The sequence below is a fragment of the Mytilus californianus genome, unplaced genomic scaffold, assembly GCF_021869535.1.
Source record: "Mytilus californianus isolate M0D057914Y unplaced genomic scaffold, xbMytCali1.0.p SCAF_4, whole genome shotgun sequence".
Taxonomy (NCBI): domain Eukaryota; kingdom Metazoa; phylum Mollusca; class Bivalvia; order Mytilida; family Mytilidae; genus Mytilus; species Mytilus californianus.
In genome coordinates, this window is record NW_026262690.1 from 79986194 (window position 1) to 80003347 (window position 17154).

General features: G+C 32.8%; 1 protein-coding gene across 1 annotated transcript; it reads left to right on the plus strand.

Annotated features, from left to right (window-relative positions):
* Positions 1 to 12682: 12682 nt before the first annotated feature.
* LOC127738595 (uncharacterized) lies at positions 12683 to 14614 on the plus strand. The gene has a single exon (XM_052249917.1). It carries the CDS (start codon positions 12704 to 12706, stop codon positions 14387 to 14389), a length of 1686 nt encoding a protein of 561 aa, XP_052105877.1. The 5' UTR covers positions 12683 to 12703; the 3' UTR covers positions 14390 to 14614.
* Positions 14615 to 17154: the final 2540 nt, after the last annotated feature.

The following is a 17154-nucleotide window of genomic DNA, read 5'->3' on the forward strand; positions in this document are numbered from 1 at the left end:
TAACCTTTAATTTTTGTTTACCAAACATGCACTGCTTTCTATGTATTCTTATTTTCTTGGGTATTTTAGGTTTTTCTTCTTCAATTGCTTTCTTTTTTCCTTTTGTTGCTTTTTCTTGTTTTATTTCTTTTACAGACACTTCCTTTTCTCCAGATTCTGATCCCTCTTCTGATGAGGCCTCTACCTCGTCCTTTTGGAGTAGGACTTGACTTCTTTTAGCTAAACAGTCTCTTTAATCCATCATTTCTAATAAGGAAATGCTTGTACCTAGTCAGGAATATGACAGTTGTTTTCCATGTGTTTGAGCTTTTGATTTTGCTTTGAATTTTCCTTGGAGCTCGCTATTTTTGTTATTTTACCTTTTTTCTTTGTTTTGGTGAAAATTCTACTTCGGAAGATTCCTCCTCACTTTCATCGTAATCTTTGAATTTTTTTAGCTGGTTTGATACGTGCCCTCCTCTGACTAGGACGGGGGACATATTCATCATCATCCTCTACATCAGAATAATCAGAACCGTATCTTCGTCGTCTCTTTTCAGCACCTCTTCCTGGAGTCTTTCTTGAAGGTTTCTGTACTTTCATCTGGAATAACATATAAAATCCAATATATTTTAAAGAAAAGATTACTTTGGAAATCCCTACAGCACATCATTGGCGCAGAGCTCATATTCGTTCCGTTCCGTACTACGTAACACTACACTCATATTAAGTGGAAGTATTGCGCAGCACGTACTCAATAGATGTGAGCTCTGTGCCGGAGATTGCATCATTACATTACATCTGTTTCTTTAAATGTCTTTGTATTCCAAATTCCACATGCTTGATTAAATACACCTTAAGTTTTGGAAAGTTTAACACTGAAGGCTCCAAGGAACCTCCATCAACCAGCATGTCCCTTAAAACTATAAGTTTAATCACAGACTATAGTGATGATTTACATAATGTAATTTTGAAAAAAAACAGCATAACTGCATCAATTCACGATCATTTTGAATGCGATTGGTTTCTTAAAGGAAATGTTAAGAAATTATATGTTATATGGTAAGCTACGGACTCCCTACGGATCCACAGAGGGTGAGTAAAATCCATAGGGGTAACCCGTAGAACGAATTTATCGCACACGGGGCTTTTGCTGCGAAGTTTTGTATAAAAATAAACAATGAAATACAAAAACATTAATAGATGACGTGTCTATCAATAGAAGACGTAACATCCTGAACCCCATATGAAATTGACTAACCCCATATGGATCCTAAGGGGGTCACCACGTGACGGTATTTAATCAATCACAATGTCATAAATAAAGGCAACAGTATTATACCGCTGTTCAAAAGTCATAAATCGATTGAGAGAAAACAAATCCGAAGGGCGATAATTTTCTAAATTTTGTGTTTTAAAACTTTATATGTATTTTGTTGAACTTAAATTTGGTGCTTTGATCAGAAAGATAATACTCAATAATGACGGTCTTCTTAATCGATGATCTTTAGCTGGAATTAATAAATAAATATCTACTTTTAAAAGTTTAACTTTGTGTGAAAGTTCGTTATTCCAAAATTAGCTACAAAAAAAGATCTGTGGAGTTCTCTAAAATTTCTTATTTTCAGGGAAATAATTTTTCTTATCAGATATGCACTGCTTACTCAATCTTCCCTATTCAATATAAAAAATAGATCAAAGGCTCAAATTTCGGGGTTGCTCAAAATGTTTCTTAAACAATATAATGCTCTATACTGAACATTTGAATATTTGAAGAATGACCAAGTTTCCTAGTCTGGAAAAACGAGGAAAACATTCCTTAAACAATTCCATGAAAGCAGATGCACAATTTCAACATATGTCCAATCTTCCTGTGAAGTCTCAGGGAACTGGCTTGAAAACTGTAGGAGGTGTTGAGTACACAAAACTTGTACCATCTTTCATCAATTTTTCTGAAAAATTCCTGGAAAACATTCCACAAACAAATCGATGACCGCCGGTGCACAACTGTGACATGTGGAGCAGGATCTGCTTACCCTTCCGGTGCACCTGAGATCACCCCCAGTTTTTGGTGGGGTTCGTGTTGCTCAGTCTTTAGTTTTCTATGTTGTGTTTTGTGTACTATTGTTTGTCTGTTGGTCTTTTTCATTTTTAGCCAGGACGTTGTCAGTTTATTTTCGACTTATGAATTTGAATGTTCCTTTGGTATCTTTCGCCTCTCTTTAACATATTTACAATCTTTCTGTGAAGTTTCAGGGATCTGGGTTGAAAACTGTAGGAGTTGATTACAGAAATATGTGCCCACTTTTTCCCGCACGCCCGCCAGCCTGATCAGCTTGCCTGGCCAACATCGCCATACTATAAGCCGTTTTTGGACTGTGTCCAACCCGGCAAAAATTAGTCAAAGTCTCAAATAGCCGGGTTGCAGTATTTGTAACTAATCAATGTAAGTTTTTTTTACAATGTTGTTGCAATTACATGAAGGTTGTATATTTTGTGGATAATAACTTAGTTCCCAGGTTCTGTGGAGTTTCAGGGATCTGGGTTGGAAACTGTAGGAGAAGTTGAATACACAAATTAGGTAACTACTATTGAGCTTTTAACCTAAACTTTACTTTTGACCAACATTTACATTACAATTCCCATTGATACTTCAAAATTATTACCCTATTTATCTTATTTGACATATCCTTCTTTCTTGATCTAAATTGCATGAAGTCTAGAAAATTTGTGAATGAATTTAAGGTGACAACCAAAGATCTGCCATCAAATCTAATTCCATAGGGATAAAAGTAAAATATTAAAAGAAAGTCGAAGGATACTAAAGGGATATTCAAACTCATAAGTCGCAAATAAACTGACAACGCATTGGCTAAAAAAGAAAAAAAAAACCAGACAAACAACAGTACACAAAACACAACATAGAAAACCAAAGACTGAGCAACACGAACTAAAAACTGAGGGTGATCTCAGGGCTCCGGAAGGGTAAGCAGATCCTGCTCCACATGTGGATTCCGTCGTGTTGCTCATGTTTGTACAAACCCAGTGATATTAATGTCTAATTTGGTAGGTCACATTCGGGGAAAAGAGGAGGGGATTATTGTTTCGATAATTGGGACATATCTGTTATCATCTTTGAAACGGATATTCCATAAAATTTACGACGGGGACGATTTCATCTTCGCCACTTGGGATTCTTGGTTTAATAGTTTCCTTGTGAGCAGCAACCCTTTATCAAGGAAATCATGATAAGAAATACAAACCCTTGAATATCGTATCAACTGGGAGATGTATACTCTGTACATAGAAATGGAAAGTTCACAATTGGGAAGCTGAAATCATCTCCTCTTTTGTCGTAAAGTTTTGTTTTCAACCGACCATCATTGTCAATTTCTATATGTAGGTCAAGATATGAGCCAGATTTTAAATGTATCTGTTGTATCCTATATCTCAGGTTTGATGGGATAGATGCGTTCAACATAAACTAAATTTTGAATTTATAAGTGAGAGAACATCATCTATATAGCGGAGAGTGAACTTCTTTTCTTTCTTCCTAAGTAGTCTCTGTATGAAGGCAGCCTCCTTAATATGTATCTTAAAACAAATATTGATGATGTTCCTGACTTGGAAGAACAAGTGGAGAAAATTTAGCACTAAGTCCCTTCTACCGATCTCTCCTTATCAGATACATTCCCGTTTACCCTGCCGTTCTTATTTGACGTATTCCAATTACTTCCTGATTTCTCCTCTTGTACAGCAACAACATCTCTGTCATCATTCTTCTCAATGTACGTCTTGGGATTCTTCTTCAAAACTTTAATCTCGTTAGTGCTCTCATGTATCTGGTATATTGATTTCTTGTTTATTTTGTGGTCAATGTTAAATGAATTTTTTGTATTTTAATATATCTATAAGAATGGTAGTTCACTTATCTATTTAGAAATTAATTTGGCAAGATTGCCAATAAGACTACTATCGAACAAAGATCAAAGGACTAGGATGTAAAAATCCACAGTTCACCGTTCGGTTTCAACAAGGAGCCAAGCCTTCAACGGATTTTATAATAAAAAAAATCCCGGTAACGTGATTAACAATCTGAGAAATATAAGTATGGTCAGGATGCAGGAAATAAGTATTAATGCCAGGATAGTAATGGAATACAGAATGGAAACGGGGACTGTGTCAAAGAGACAAAAACAACAGAAAAGATCCCAAGCTTTAGAATAAATGTGTTTATTTTCGAAGCAAAGACCCTGTGAGTGAATCAGTATTAATTTCCAAAGTAAAATGCCATCTTTAATGACTTGACCATAGTATCGTGACGTGTGTGTGAATTGGTTATTAAATATCAAACTACAATCAAAAATAAAATCAATGTCGTTACCTATAAAGACAACACACAAGGATACTAATACTTTTAAGTTGATATCCTTTACCAATAAGTTTATTAATGGACCAAAACGTTTACATGGATCGTATCTGAATTTACTAGCACTTTAAACAACAGTACCATACAGATCATGTTTGTTATAAGTTTGTTTTCTACAGGCACCTCTGGTGGTCAATACTTAAGCCTATATTAGTAGATGATTAAAATATCTGGTGGATAACATTTTAATGCATCTGTTGTTCAATGTTTTTGTCTACGGCAGTCAATTTTTAATGGTTTTATTGGGCAATGATTATATGTTTCTCATGGCTAATGGTTTACTATCGATTTCATACATCTTTTGATAGCTTTGTTGGGCATTGTTTAGCGTGTCTTACTGTCAATTCTTTATTTTCTTCACGCTTAAATGTCTCATGTGGTCAGTTTGGTGTCATGGTTTTAAACTACCTGGGGTAAAAAAATCTTTTCTCTCTGCTTACCTATTTTGAAATTCTCTGACAGTTGATAAAAGATATTACTTACCTCAGAATTGCATCTTATGAGCCTAATCTTTAAAAGTATGGAAAACATGTGGAGTGTTCCTTCCTGGGAACAGTTTCGTCAGTTACACATATAAAATTGTTATATTGTCTCAGGTTTCGTGCATACATGTTGTCAGACATATAATGTTTTATATGTCTCTGATGATGTCATGCTAGTTTTTCATAAAAGTATTGATTTTTATGCAATGACAATATCCACTTAAAATCCATTTCACAGATTTTTGTTCTATGTTTATAAAAATATTAAGCTTAAAAATATACTCATTATTCCCCATTAGATTATGTGAACATGGACATTGTTTTCACTCTACATAAACCATGTAAATCAAGAGGCTGTCATATTGACAGCAAACCGGATTTTCCGGCATGAAAATTTGCAAATCTGGACCCCCAAACAGGATCAAGTAAAAAAGATAAATTATTTTTTGTAGGGTTCAGTAATGGAAAGAACAAAATCAATCTTGACCTCCTATTTATCATAAATGATATAATATTGGAATTTTAGAGTGTATATAAGTACACACGGATTTGTTGAGCAGGGGTGGGTAGGCAGAAATCATGAAGTCAATAATGAACGAAATATGTTTATGATATTATAACCGTATTTAATATAAGAAAACATTGTTTAGATTTGCAAATCTGGACCCCCAAACAGGATCAAGTAAAAAAGATAAATTATTTTTTGTAGGGTTCAGTAATGCAAAGACCAAAATCAATCTTGACCTCCTATTTATCACAAATGATATAATATTGGAATTTTAGAGTGTATATAAGTACACACGGATTTGTTGAGCAGGGGTGGGTAGGCAGAAATCATGAAGTCAATAATGAACGAAATATGTTTATGATATTATAACCGTATTTAATATAAGAAAACATTGTTGGGATTAATGTACCACACATTGCTTTAAGTGATCACTATCCAATTTGTGTTACGTGTAAAATTAACAAAAATGATTGCCCTAATCTTTTACACCAAACTATAACATATAGGTGTTTTAAGAAATTGGATGAGAAATTATTCCTAGAAGACCTTGAAAAGTAAATTTTAATCAAATTGAATTTATAAATGATATAGAAGCTGCAACAGAAAAGTGGTATTCACACTCCCCTGTTGTGATTAACAAGCATGCACCTCTCAAAACTAAAAGAATTAAAATATTCACATAATCCCGAATGGCTTACAGATGAAATTAAAGAAGCGCAGATAAACAGAAATCTATATCATAAAAGGGGGACTGGATGAATTTCAGATTTTGGAGAAACAAATGCAAGACATTAATAGAAAAAAAAACAACACTGAATTATTTTTAAAAAATGATAGAAGAAAACAAAGAACTCAGAGAAATATGGAAAGTTTTAAAAAATCTAAATCCTAAACAACAAAATCATTTCCCATCTGCTATGACATATGAAAATGAAGTAGAGTATAATACCCCAGAAATAGTAAATAAACTTAATTTGAATTGTTTTACACTAGTCATTTTGGGGTCTTTAATAGCTTGCTGTTCGATGTAAGCCAATGCTCCGTGTTGAAGGCCGTACTTTGACCTATAATTGTTAACTTTGTATACATTGTGAATTTGATAGAGAGTTGTCTCATTGGCACTCATACTACATCTTCTTATTTATATTAATACTTTTTTCTCACAAATTGGGAATATGTCAACTAATTGTAACAACATGGATAACAATTTTGAAAAACTTAACAATTATGTGCAATCCAAAGTCCCAAGCCATGTTGAACTTATAATCCCTTTTATCAAACTTGATGAAACACAATCTTTGCTTCATAGATTAGATATATCAAAAGCTAAAGGACTTGATAACATTGAGCCGTATTTTTTGAAGTTGTCATCAGAAATAATGGCCCCATGTATTACATATTTAATAAACCTCAGCATAATTGAAGGGTCTTTTCCTTCTTCTTTAAAGAATTCTAAAATCATTCCTCTTTTAAAAGTGGTGATAAAATGACACCAGGAAATTATCGACCAATTTCCATATTGCCCACACTCTTTAAAAATTTTGAGAAACATGTTGCTTTTCATTTATATTTATATTGATCAAAATATAGATTACTACACGAATCACATTCCGGCTTTCGCTCAAAGCACTCATGAAAAATATCGATAATGGTAATCTAATTGGTTGTGTATTTCTAGATTTAAAGAAAGCTTTTGATATGGTGGATCATAATATGCTCTATCAAAAATTCAGATGCTACAAGATTTCAAATTTTTCACTTCGTTAGTTTGAATCTTATATTTCTTTATGAACAGAGAGGGTTTGTGTTGGACATAATATGTCCAACTCTGAGCCTGTGAAATTTGGAGTGCCTCAAGGGTCAATATTGGTTCCTTTATTGTTTATTTTGTTTATAAATGATTTACCATTAGAAAATATTGACAGTCAAATTGAAATGTACGCTTATGACACAACATTACACTGTGCTGGTAATAGTATTTATTCTATCTAAAATAATTTAAATAATGATCTCTGTTTAGTAAATATTTGGTGTAATAAGAACAACATGTTCATTAATCCAGCAAAAACCACAAGTATGCTAAATAGGTAATCCCCAGAGGAAAAATATATTGGACAATCAAATAAATGTTAGTATAGATAATAAAATTATGGTGAATACACAAAAGGAATTAAAATAGATCACCACCTTACTTGGAAAGAGCAAAGTAATCAAATTTCTAAAACAAATGGCTCAAGGTTGTTTATTTTTGCACCATCGAAAGAACTTTTTGACAGATTAAATTGGTTAAGTTTCCGAGACAGAATTTCATATTATAAACTAATTCTAGTATATAAAATCTTACACGACAAAAGTCCTGATTATCTGAAAAAGTTGTGTGTTTAGAACTTAAAAAATTTAAGATCCGTCTCAAAAAACAATTTTTACTTATTAGGCCAGACACAAATATAATGAAAAAAAAATTTGCATACAGTTCTGCAATTCTATGGAATAACTTACCAACGAACATAAAAACATCAGCATCCTTATGTTTAGATAAACTAATACATTGTTAACGCCGCCGTCGAAAACAGCATACCTATTTCTCGCTTTTTGACTACGTCAAGGCAAGACAAAAAATGCAATAGACAAAAAGATAAATTAGATAAAATTGAGAATGGAAATGGGAATTATCCATACATTAGAATTTAAGGTAGGGACTCCTTTAAACAATCACTTGTGGTTTCAATCAAATGACTTTATTATAGATCTTATGTGGCTATGCATTTTGTATGTTCATAGTTTTTATTTAAATAGTTTTCATGATAAATGAGTGGAAAAGGCATAATTGCTAACAAAATAATTTTCTGAGGGACATAACCCAATAGGGGATCAGTTGAGGATTCAGTCTTATTTGCATTTTTATGATCTTATATTTATGATAAACAATAGTTTTGCTGTTACAGTTTCTTCGTTATCTATAATAGTTTTCAAGATGAAAAAATGCAAAAATTTGTCAAAAAATCGTCATTCAAGGCAATAACTCTAAATCAGGAGGCAATCAATTTCAGTTATAGTAAAAAAATTAGATCTTGTATTCCTGATAATTTTTGCAGCGTATTGTGTCTATCTGTAATAGTATTCAAAATAATTGGCAAAAAATCTGAAATTTTCAATTATTTCTATTAGTGTAAAAATAAAAATTACTTTATAAGTCTGTGATTTAAAAAAAAACAACAGTACAGCTGCCATGATGACAGTCTTTTTGTTTAATCTAATAATAATTTTTAAAAAGCTATATAAAAATGTACATACCATGGATTCATAATAATTTCAAGACATACTTATTATCGTGGATTTTGTTGGTATTGGTGAAACATGAATTTAAGTCTATAACAAAATGTAAATTTTCTATAGACTTGAATGCAGAACTTGTTAAAATACAAAAACAAGTATCCACAAAAATTAATTCCAATCCATGAATATTTGTAAATGTTTTGTACCTACGAAAATAAACGAATCCACAGTAATCTGTAATGTTTTTAACAATATCTGAATATATTGGCCTACTAGTAATATATGCAACAAATATAACTAATGGCATACAATTTGACATGCACAAACTTTCAACAGTAAACATTTGTCCTGCACCAATGGTATTAACATCTGATGAGAAAAAAAAGAATAATTGACTTATTTTTATAACTGCCAATGCACAGTAGATAAAAGTTCACCTTACTATATAGAATGGCTTATAAGAAAAGGAAGCTTTGCTTTAAAATAGTAATGATTCAAAAATAAAATTTCTAAAATACATGTACTAACAACAAAATGTTGACAATGAAATGATACAAATTATTCTGATTACTTTTGATACATTTTTTTATTTTGACAAATTTTCTAGCATTTATTTAAGTCTCTGATATCCTCGGAATCTTCGTAATCCGATTCCGAATCTGATTCTAAATCCTTCTGTGTGTTGTCATCTATAAAAGAATCATTGTAATCATAGGTATTAGGTAAGCCATCATCTTCTTCATCTTCATCAACAGTTTTAGCTGAAATAGAAAAATACAAAATGTGTATTAAATTACTTTAATGTAATAAATAGTAGTCAACCTCATTTCAATAAAACTTGTCAGTGGTGGTCTCTAAATTAATCTTAATGGGTTTTTATTGTCATGAAGATAATTTTTAGATTACATCAGATCTTTGTGATTTAGAATTTGATATATATTGTGTAGACCTAAAGACCATTTTTTCAGCTGTATATGTCCTTTTGTATTGTCGGGTTGTTGGGTTGTTGTTTTATTGATATATTACCCCACATTTCCATTTATTCATTTATACCACTAAAAGGTCAATGTCTCTATCCACTGCCAAAAAACAGTAACAACAAGTGAAGCTGCGAGCTACTGCTCACTGATAATACCCCCGCCGCAAGTGGATAATTTTAATAGTGTAAAAATATGTAAGTGTTCGGTAAACAGTAAGTTGCTAAGTGATGAATCTGAAAACTCATCATACCGTATAGCTGACTTATATAAACCCTGAAACCAAATTTCAGAAATCCTTGTAATGTAGTTCCTGAGAAAAATGTGACGAAAATTTTCTTTCATTCAACTTGGATGTCATGTGTAAAATGATGTAAGTGTTCGGTAAACAGGACGTTGTTGAGTGATGAATATGAAAACGCATCACATGGTATAGCCGACTTATATAAACCCTGAAACCAAATTTCAGAAATCCTTATGATGTAGTTCCTGAGGAAGATGCGACGAAAAATATTCATGGGACAGACTGATGGATGGACGGACGGAAGGATGGAAGGAATGACGGACGGACAGACAGAGGTAAAACAGTATACCCCCACTTTTTTTAAAGCGGGGTTATAAAAACAAAAAACAAGAGTGCACAAGCTGATATGTCTCCTTTGATTGAATTTTATGTAGAAAGTCTTTAAGATCAAGGTTTTACAACATTTATCACATAAACTTTACATTAAAAAGATCCATGCAAATACGGTCAATTTAATATGATAACCTGCCAGACAGACATGTTCACCTTACAATAATTCCATACATAAAATAGTGTTGACCTTCTGCTTACAGTAAATATAGTAGCAAAGAGTTTCCGGTCTTAAATGTTTGTCAAAACTGAGTAACTTATAATAGCTCTATTTTTACATCCCTTTTTCAGACCCAGTAATTTTAAGATTCCAAAATACTGTAAATTTATCAAACACCATTCTTTAGATGTTCACTAAACATTAGTCTGTCGGATAGCAATAATATACTGTAATGATATATTGAATGTTGTTTTCAACAGTAACATATTTGCTTTATGTCTTCAAAGTTCTTGGATTTAGACTAGAAGCCCTACAGAGCCTGTGTCCCTCACCTTGATCTATGTGCATCTTCAACAATGGCCACTCTCCATCATTATAGACTAGAATATAGTTCATGACTAAAATTCTTTTTTTGTTAATTTCCTATTGTGGATCATTTTCGTTGTTTATAGTTCTCTCATTCTATTATATTTTTTGCCCAAAATATTAAAAAAGGATCACAAGAGTACACACTGAAATGTCTCACGGGACTCTAGCCTGCTTTACTTATCATGATTGATTTTATATGGTAAATTTAAAAGTAAATGCTAAACACAAGTATCACATTTAAAATTATCAATGGTTCCTGTAAATAAGGCCAAGCTCGACTTTAATCACAGGTGAGGAAAAAAATCATAATTTGGTCATTTTGGCATTCATGTAGATCTTTTATGACTGATAATTTTTTAGGTTTACAGTTTTAGTTTTCAAGATAATTGGCACTGAGTTTAAAGTTAATTCAAAATAGTGAAAAATTCAAATTATAAACAAAAAGGAAGTATGTGTTCAAAAGATCTGACACATTATAACTCATCATTACCATGCTGCTGATCAAATACGGAGTCTGTCTGTTCAATAGTCCTGGAAAAGTAGCAAACAGGAAGAATGTGTGAAATCGTTTCTAAAAAATGCTCACTCATTACAACATCACTGCTCACCAAATATGATGTGATTCTGTTGACAAGTACTTGTGAAAAGTGTGAGGGAAATATTTTTTAGGAAGAACAGACAGACAGACAAGATGAATGCAATCTAGCCCCACTTTTAGGGTGGAGGTATAAAATTGGGCCAGACTGGCTAAATTAAATCATTATTACTTGTATTAAATATCAGTCAAGAGATCCGAAATAAATTGAATTGAAAAGTGATTAACACACTGGATTTTAAATTTGATAACCGAAAACTGATATGGTGTCACCAAATAGTCCATAGAATAATTTCACAATGAAAATAAATGGGGAATGTGTCCATGGGACACAGCTGCCCCCGCTTGCATATAACCTTATAAAGGGACATAACTCAAGAACGGTAAAAGTGACACTACCCAAATTTGTACTTGATCTGAGTTTTGTGGTAATAAGCATTGTGTATAAGTTTCATAACATTTGGTAGAGGCAAACTTAAGTTAGAGAATAAAAACAAAAATTTCAGCAATTTTTCCATTTGTAAAAGGACATAACTCAAGAAAGGTAAAGGAAACGCTACCAAAATTCACACTTGATCTGTGTTTTGTTGTAATAAGCATTGTGTATAAGTTCATAACATTTGGTTGAGCCAAACTTAAGTTTGAGAACGGAAACGAAAAATTCAGCAAATTTTCCATTTGTAAAGGGGCATAACTCTAGAACGGAAAAAAGTGACGCCACCAAAATTCAATCTTCATCTGTGTTTAGAGGTATTAAGCATTGTGTATAAGTTTCATAACATTTGGTTGAGGCAAACTAAAGTTAGAGAACAGAAACCAATTTTGGGACATACGGACACATGTACAGACGTACAGACGGGCAAGGGTAAAACTTAATGCCTCCTCCTCTACGGCGGGGGGATAAAAACTATTAGAATACTGGTTCATAAGTTATGTACCCCCTTGAAGTGTAGATCACACCAAAGGTGGAGCTTCAAATCATATTCTTTGTAATGAACAATTTCTTGTAACGGTTTTGTTTTGGTTAAAATATCACATAACTATTTTTAATATAAAACAAAAGTCAAATTTAAAGGTCATTGAAGATAAATGATAACAAAAGAACTGAATCAAATCACTCATGTATCCTCATTGTATTTTGAATTTTTAACATAAGGTAAATACTATTGGTAGCAGGTTAGTTGTATTTAAAAGTTTACACTACAATAGGTCACTTATTTTTACACAAAACACTCTCACCCTATTGCCTATACATAAACCAGGAAATAAAATACCTGTGTTACACGTTACAATAATGGCGTTCTCACAATCATTCAGAAAAGGACAAATACCTGTTAATTGTAGTTTATGCGAAACAGATAGACCTATCAAGTGGAAATGCATAGACTGCAATATTCTCATGTGTAATCACTGCAAAGAATTAGTTCATTCTAAATTCAAAAATGCACTAGAGCATAAAGCAATAGACATCAAAGATATAGGACTGCACACAGAGGAAATTGATTTCACCAATATTAAGTGTATACAACATTCATTACAATCTTGCTGCCTTTTTTGCAAGACATGTGACTTTCTTGTGTGTCCCACCTGTTTTGCCAAAGATCATAAGAAACATGACTTAACTGAGATTAGTGAAGGGTACAATATGAAAATAAAGAGGCTGAAAAAAGAACATGGTAAAACTCAAAGCAGCAATGCCGAATCAGCTATCCAAATAGACCAGCTTCAGGAACTTGTAAATGAAAAAAATCTCAAGCATTCAAAAGTCAGAAAAGATATTATGGATCATAAAAAAGTTATTAAAGAACAAGTAGAAAAATATTTCAACGAACTCAGTAACAAACTGGATCAAAATCATGAAAATGCTCTTTCATCACTCAAGTCTGATCTTAATGCTATCGACTTATTCAATACACAGACAAAGAATAAAACAATTGAAGTCCAGGAATTCATTCAAATCACTGATGCTTCTAAATTCTTCAGAGAGGTCAACAAGATGGAGACGTCCCTTGAAATTCCAATACAAGAAATTAAGTCAAGTTACATTTCTTCACCAAAATTTGTTCCAGGAAATATCACCCAATCTAATATTGGATCTTTAGAAGATGATGAAAATTTGTTCATGGAACCAAATATATCTCTAGTTATCAACAAAGAATACCAGTCTGACCTCAAAGGAATAACCTTTATCAGACCATGCATTGACAATTCATACTGGATATGCTCTACTATTGAAAGTAAATTACAAAAAGTAAAATCTGATGGGGCCAAACTTTGCAAAATATCGCAATATGAGAAAGAGGTCTTTGGCATAGCAGTACTTTCATCTAATGATGTCCTCTTAGCGACAGGGGGACCAAGACTAAAACAACTCACTATTACCACTGGTAAACTGACAGACACTGTGTATAATGTTGCCCCTTTAACTCCTTCTGCCATCCACATTACCAGTGGTAATAAAGTAGTTGTAGGAGGTAAAAGTAACAAATTAGGAAGAAGAGCTGTGTTTGTAATGAATGAAGAGGGAGAACTTGAGACTGTATATGAACATGATAAACATAATCAACCTATATTTACTTACCCAAGGAGAATAACTAGCACCAAAAATGGAAATATATTTGTGGTAGATTGTGAACCAGCCTGTAGTAGAGGAAGAGTAGTAGTCTTAGAAGAAGGAGGTCATATAATAAATGAATATACCGGCCATCCAGATATCAGTAAGGATCAACCATTTAAACCGAGGGACATAGTGGCAACTCCTAAAGACAATGTGGTTGTGTCACATCAAAATGATTCATCTTTATACATTCTAAACAACCAAGGTCATCCAATGACATACTACAACACTAATAACATAGGAATATTCTATCCATGTTCTCTTGCCTTCAGTTCATTAGGACAACTCTGCATAGGATGTGTTATGATTCAAGAAAGTAATGAGAAAGCAAAAATGTATGAAGTGAACATTTCTGGATTTTAATATTTTTTTTAATTAAAAATTCCATCAAAAGCTGTGAACATGCAGTACCAGAACATGTTATATCTAATGAAACTTTAATTGTACAAAGTAAACATTATAAATACAAATGAGGTTTTCCTTTTTAAAAGAACAACAAACAATCAAATAATTATTTGCTGTTTTGTTTTGCCCTAACTGCTTTATTTTTTTTTTAGATTTAAGCCAAAAACTGCAGCTTTACCCATACATTGTTTCTTCTATTTTTGGTAGCACTGCACTGTTAGTTTGGGTTTCACATTTTGGCACCAGTGAATTTTTCGAATATGAAAGTAAGGGGCAATACAATTCATTCTTGGATAGCTATTTGATTATTTGATAGATAAAAGTCAATTGTTTCAGACAAGGCATCACTAACAAGGATTGAAATGGTACTTTAAATCAAATTTTTGGGAAAACATGTAACATTTTCATGCCCATTTTTGCTATATTTTATAGTAAGTAGATGCAGAATGTTGCCATGGATACAAGAAAAGTTATATTTCAGCATTTTAACTGTTGGAAAATATAATCTATGGAAGATACTGATTACATACATATGCACATATATGACACAAACAAGTTAGCTTAATTAAAAACAAAGCCAGGAAAAGAAGATGATTAAACATTTTGAGGGTCAATTCTAATTTTATTTCCTAACTGTTGGGTGGTCCTTAACATGTGGTGGCATTGTTTTTATCCGATCAAAACAAAATGAGAAAGGGTTTGCCAGACAGCATTACTGTCAAGTAAGTTACAAAACAGTTGCCTATGTAGTTTTATAGCGGAATATTTTTGGACAAGTTTATGATGAATAATGGACATCAAGTAATGACATGATAATACAAAATAACATACATGGCCCTTTTGTCAGGCTTCCTCAATCTTTTGACAGATTGATTGATGTTTGCTAAAAGTTCAGTGCTGAATACTCCATGCATGTCCAATGTTCAAGACGAGAACAAACTAACAATAAATACAATAAGTAGGTCCTGTAATAAAGGCCGTCTGGGATGAAGGTTGGGGAAATTTGAACTGCTACTGGAAAATGGGGGTATATTGAATAATGACTTAAATTTTGACTTGCAACAGGCCACCTGCAGCCCCTTCAAAGCGTTGTTGCAAGAGCTCTTAACGTGCAGAGGGTATAGCATGCATAGACAACCTCCTTTCAAGCTTTTGTCATCCTAGGAGAGAGTGTTGATATTGGGGTTATCTGCAAATTGTTAATGCTGCCAATCTCGCCATAAAAGATATACCTTTGTCTTGCCTACTTACTCCTTCATCGCAGGTGAAACAAAATAATATACAATTTTTGACTTTTGATGAGGTTTATACAATGATGTATCTACCTCAACTGAGGCTCAAGGATATGAGGTTCACATTGGATAAATCTTCCTAAAGAGAGACAAGAAAAGGTGACCTGGCAAGAGAGGTTTTCGCTTAAAAGAAGTGACCTTTATCGCAGGCTTGACAGTATAGTTAAAAGGTTGACACAGAGATATGTCAAGCCTTTATGTAATTTTGATAGAAGAATGCAAATCTTGAAATTAGAATTACTATACTTTAACATGTGAACTATGCAAAACATTCAAAGTCAATGAACCATTACTGACGTTGCAGGATCAAATAACTTCCATGGAAATGAGAAATGCCAATAGTAATACAACTGAATTCCATTGACTTACCATAAGCGGTTCCCTTTAAAATGGCCTAAACACAATTTTTAAGTTCCAAAGCCAATGAACTATGAGGGAGCAGGGCTATATAATCTCCATGGAAATAAGAAGTGCAAATGCTAATACAAATGATATCAAAAATCATTGACTTACCTCAAGTGGTTAATTTCAAACTGACCTTATCATAACAATTAAGCTAAGCAATGATGTTGAAGTCAATAAACCCTGATTGAGAGGATAAGGCCAAATAATGCCCATGGACATGTGATATGCCAATGCTAATACACCTGCTTGTCAAATATCATTGACCTCCCTCTTGTGGTTCCCATTAAACTGACCTAATCGCAAAATAACACAATGTTGACACTGTGGGAAACAGTATGCCTTAGAGGCGCTTACCAAAAATTGGGCCAGGTGAGCGAAAAATGGCTCGTGATACATCTATGAACAAAATGATTTGATTCTGATCATGTTTACATAAAGCAGGAGTGAATTCAATTATAAAACGATGTTACTATCTAAATTACAACAACAATACATGACCTTTTGACAAAAGTTTAGTAAATTGCATGTATCATTTTTAATGCTTACTTAAATTTAGGAAGATACCATATGCATTGTCCTTTAATTTGTTCATGCTTGATGTAAAGATGGAAGCATTTACAAAAATAATGTTTTATGTACACCAGTTTTTAAATTACTACAACACTTTCAGAAGGGTATTGGTGTGTTAATTTTAATAAATTACAAATCTTTAAAAACATTTGTCTGATTTGAGGAAAATGCAATGTGCTGCAACCCCCTTTAATCCATGCATGTTTGAGGAAAAGATGAAATCCTTTTAGATGACCTTTTTAGATACTAGCATTCTTAATAAATAACTAAAACCTCTACAAATAAACTTTACTTTGTAGCAAATAGTACCAGTACTCATGTGCACACTAGGAGCTTTAAACTGTATAGTACAATGGCTCATTGATTATAAGATGAATTAATAACAACTTTGGAAAGCTGTGTATAAAGTTTGCATTATTTCACCTAGGATAATGATTTGACTCAAGATGGTGTTTT

Coding starts and splice junctions, on each gene's coding strand:
- LOC127738595 (XM_052249917.1), top strand. CDS start 12,704: ATGGCGTTCTCACAATCATTCAGAAAAGGACAAATACCTGTTAATTGT.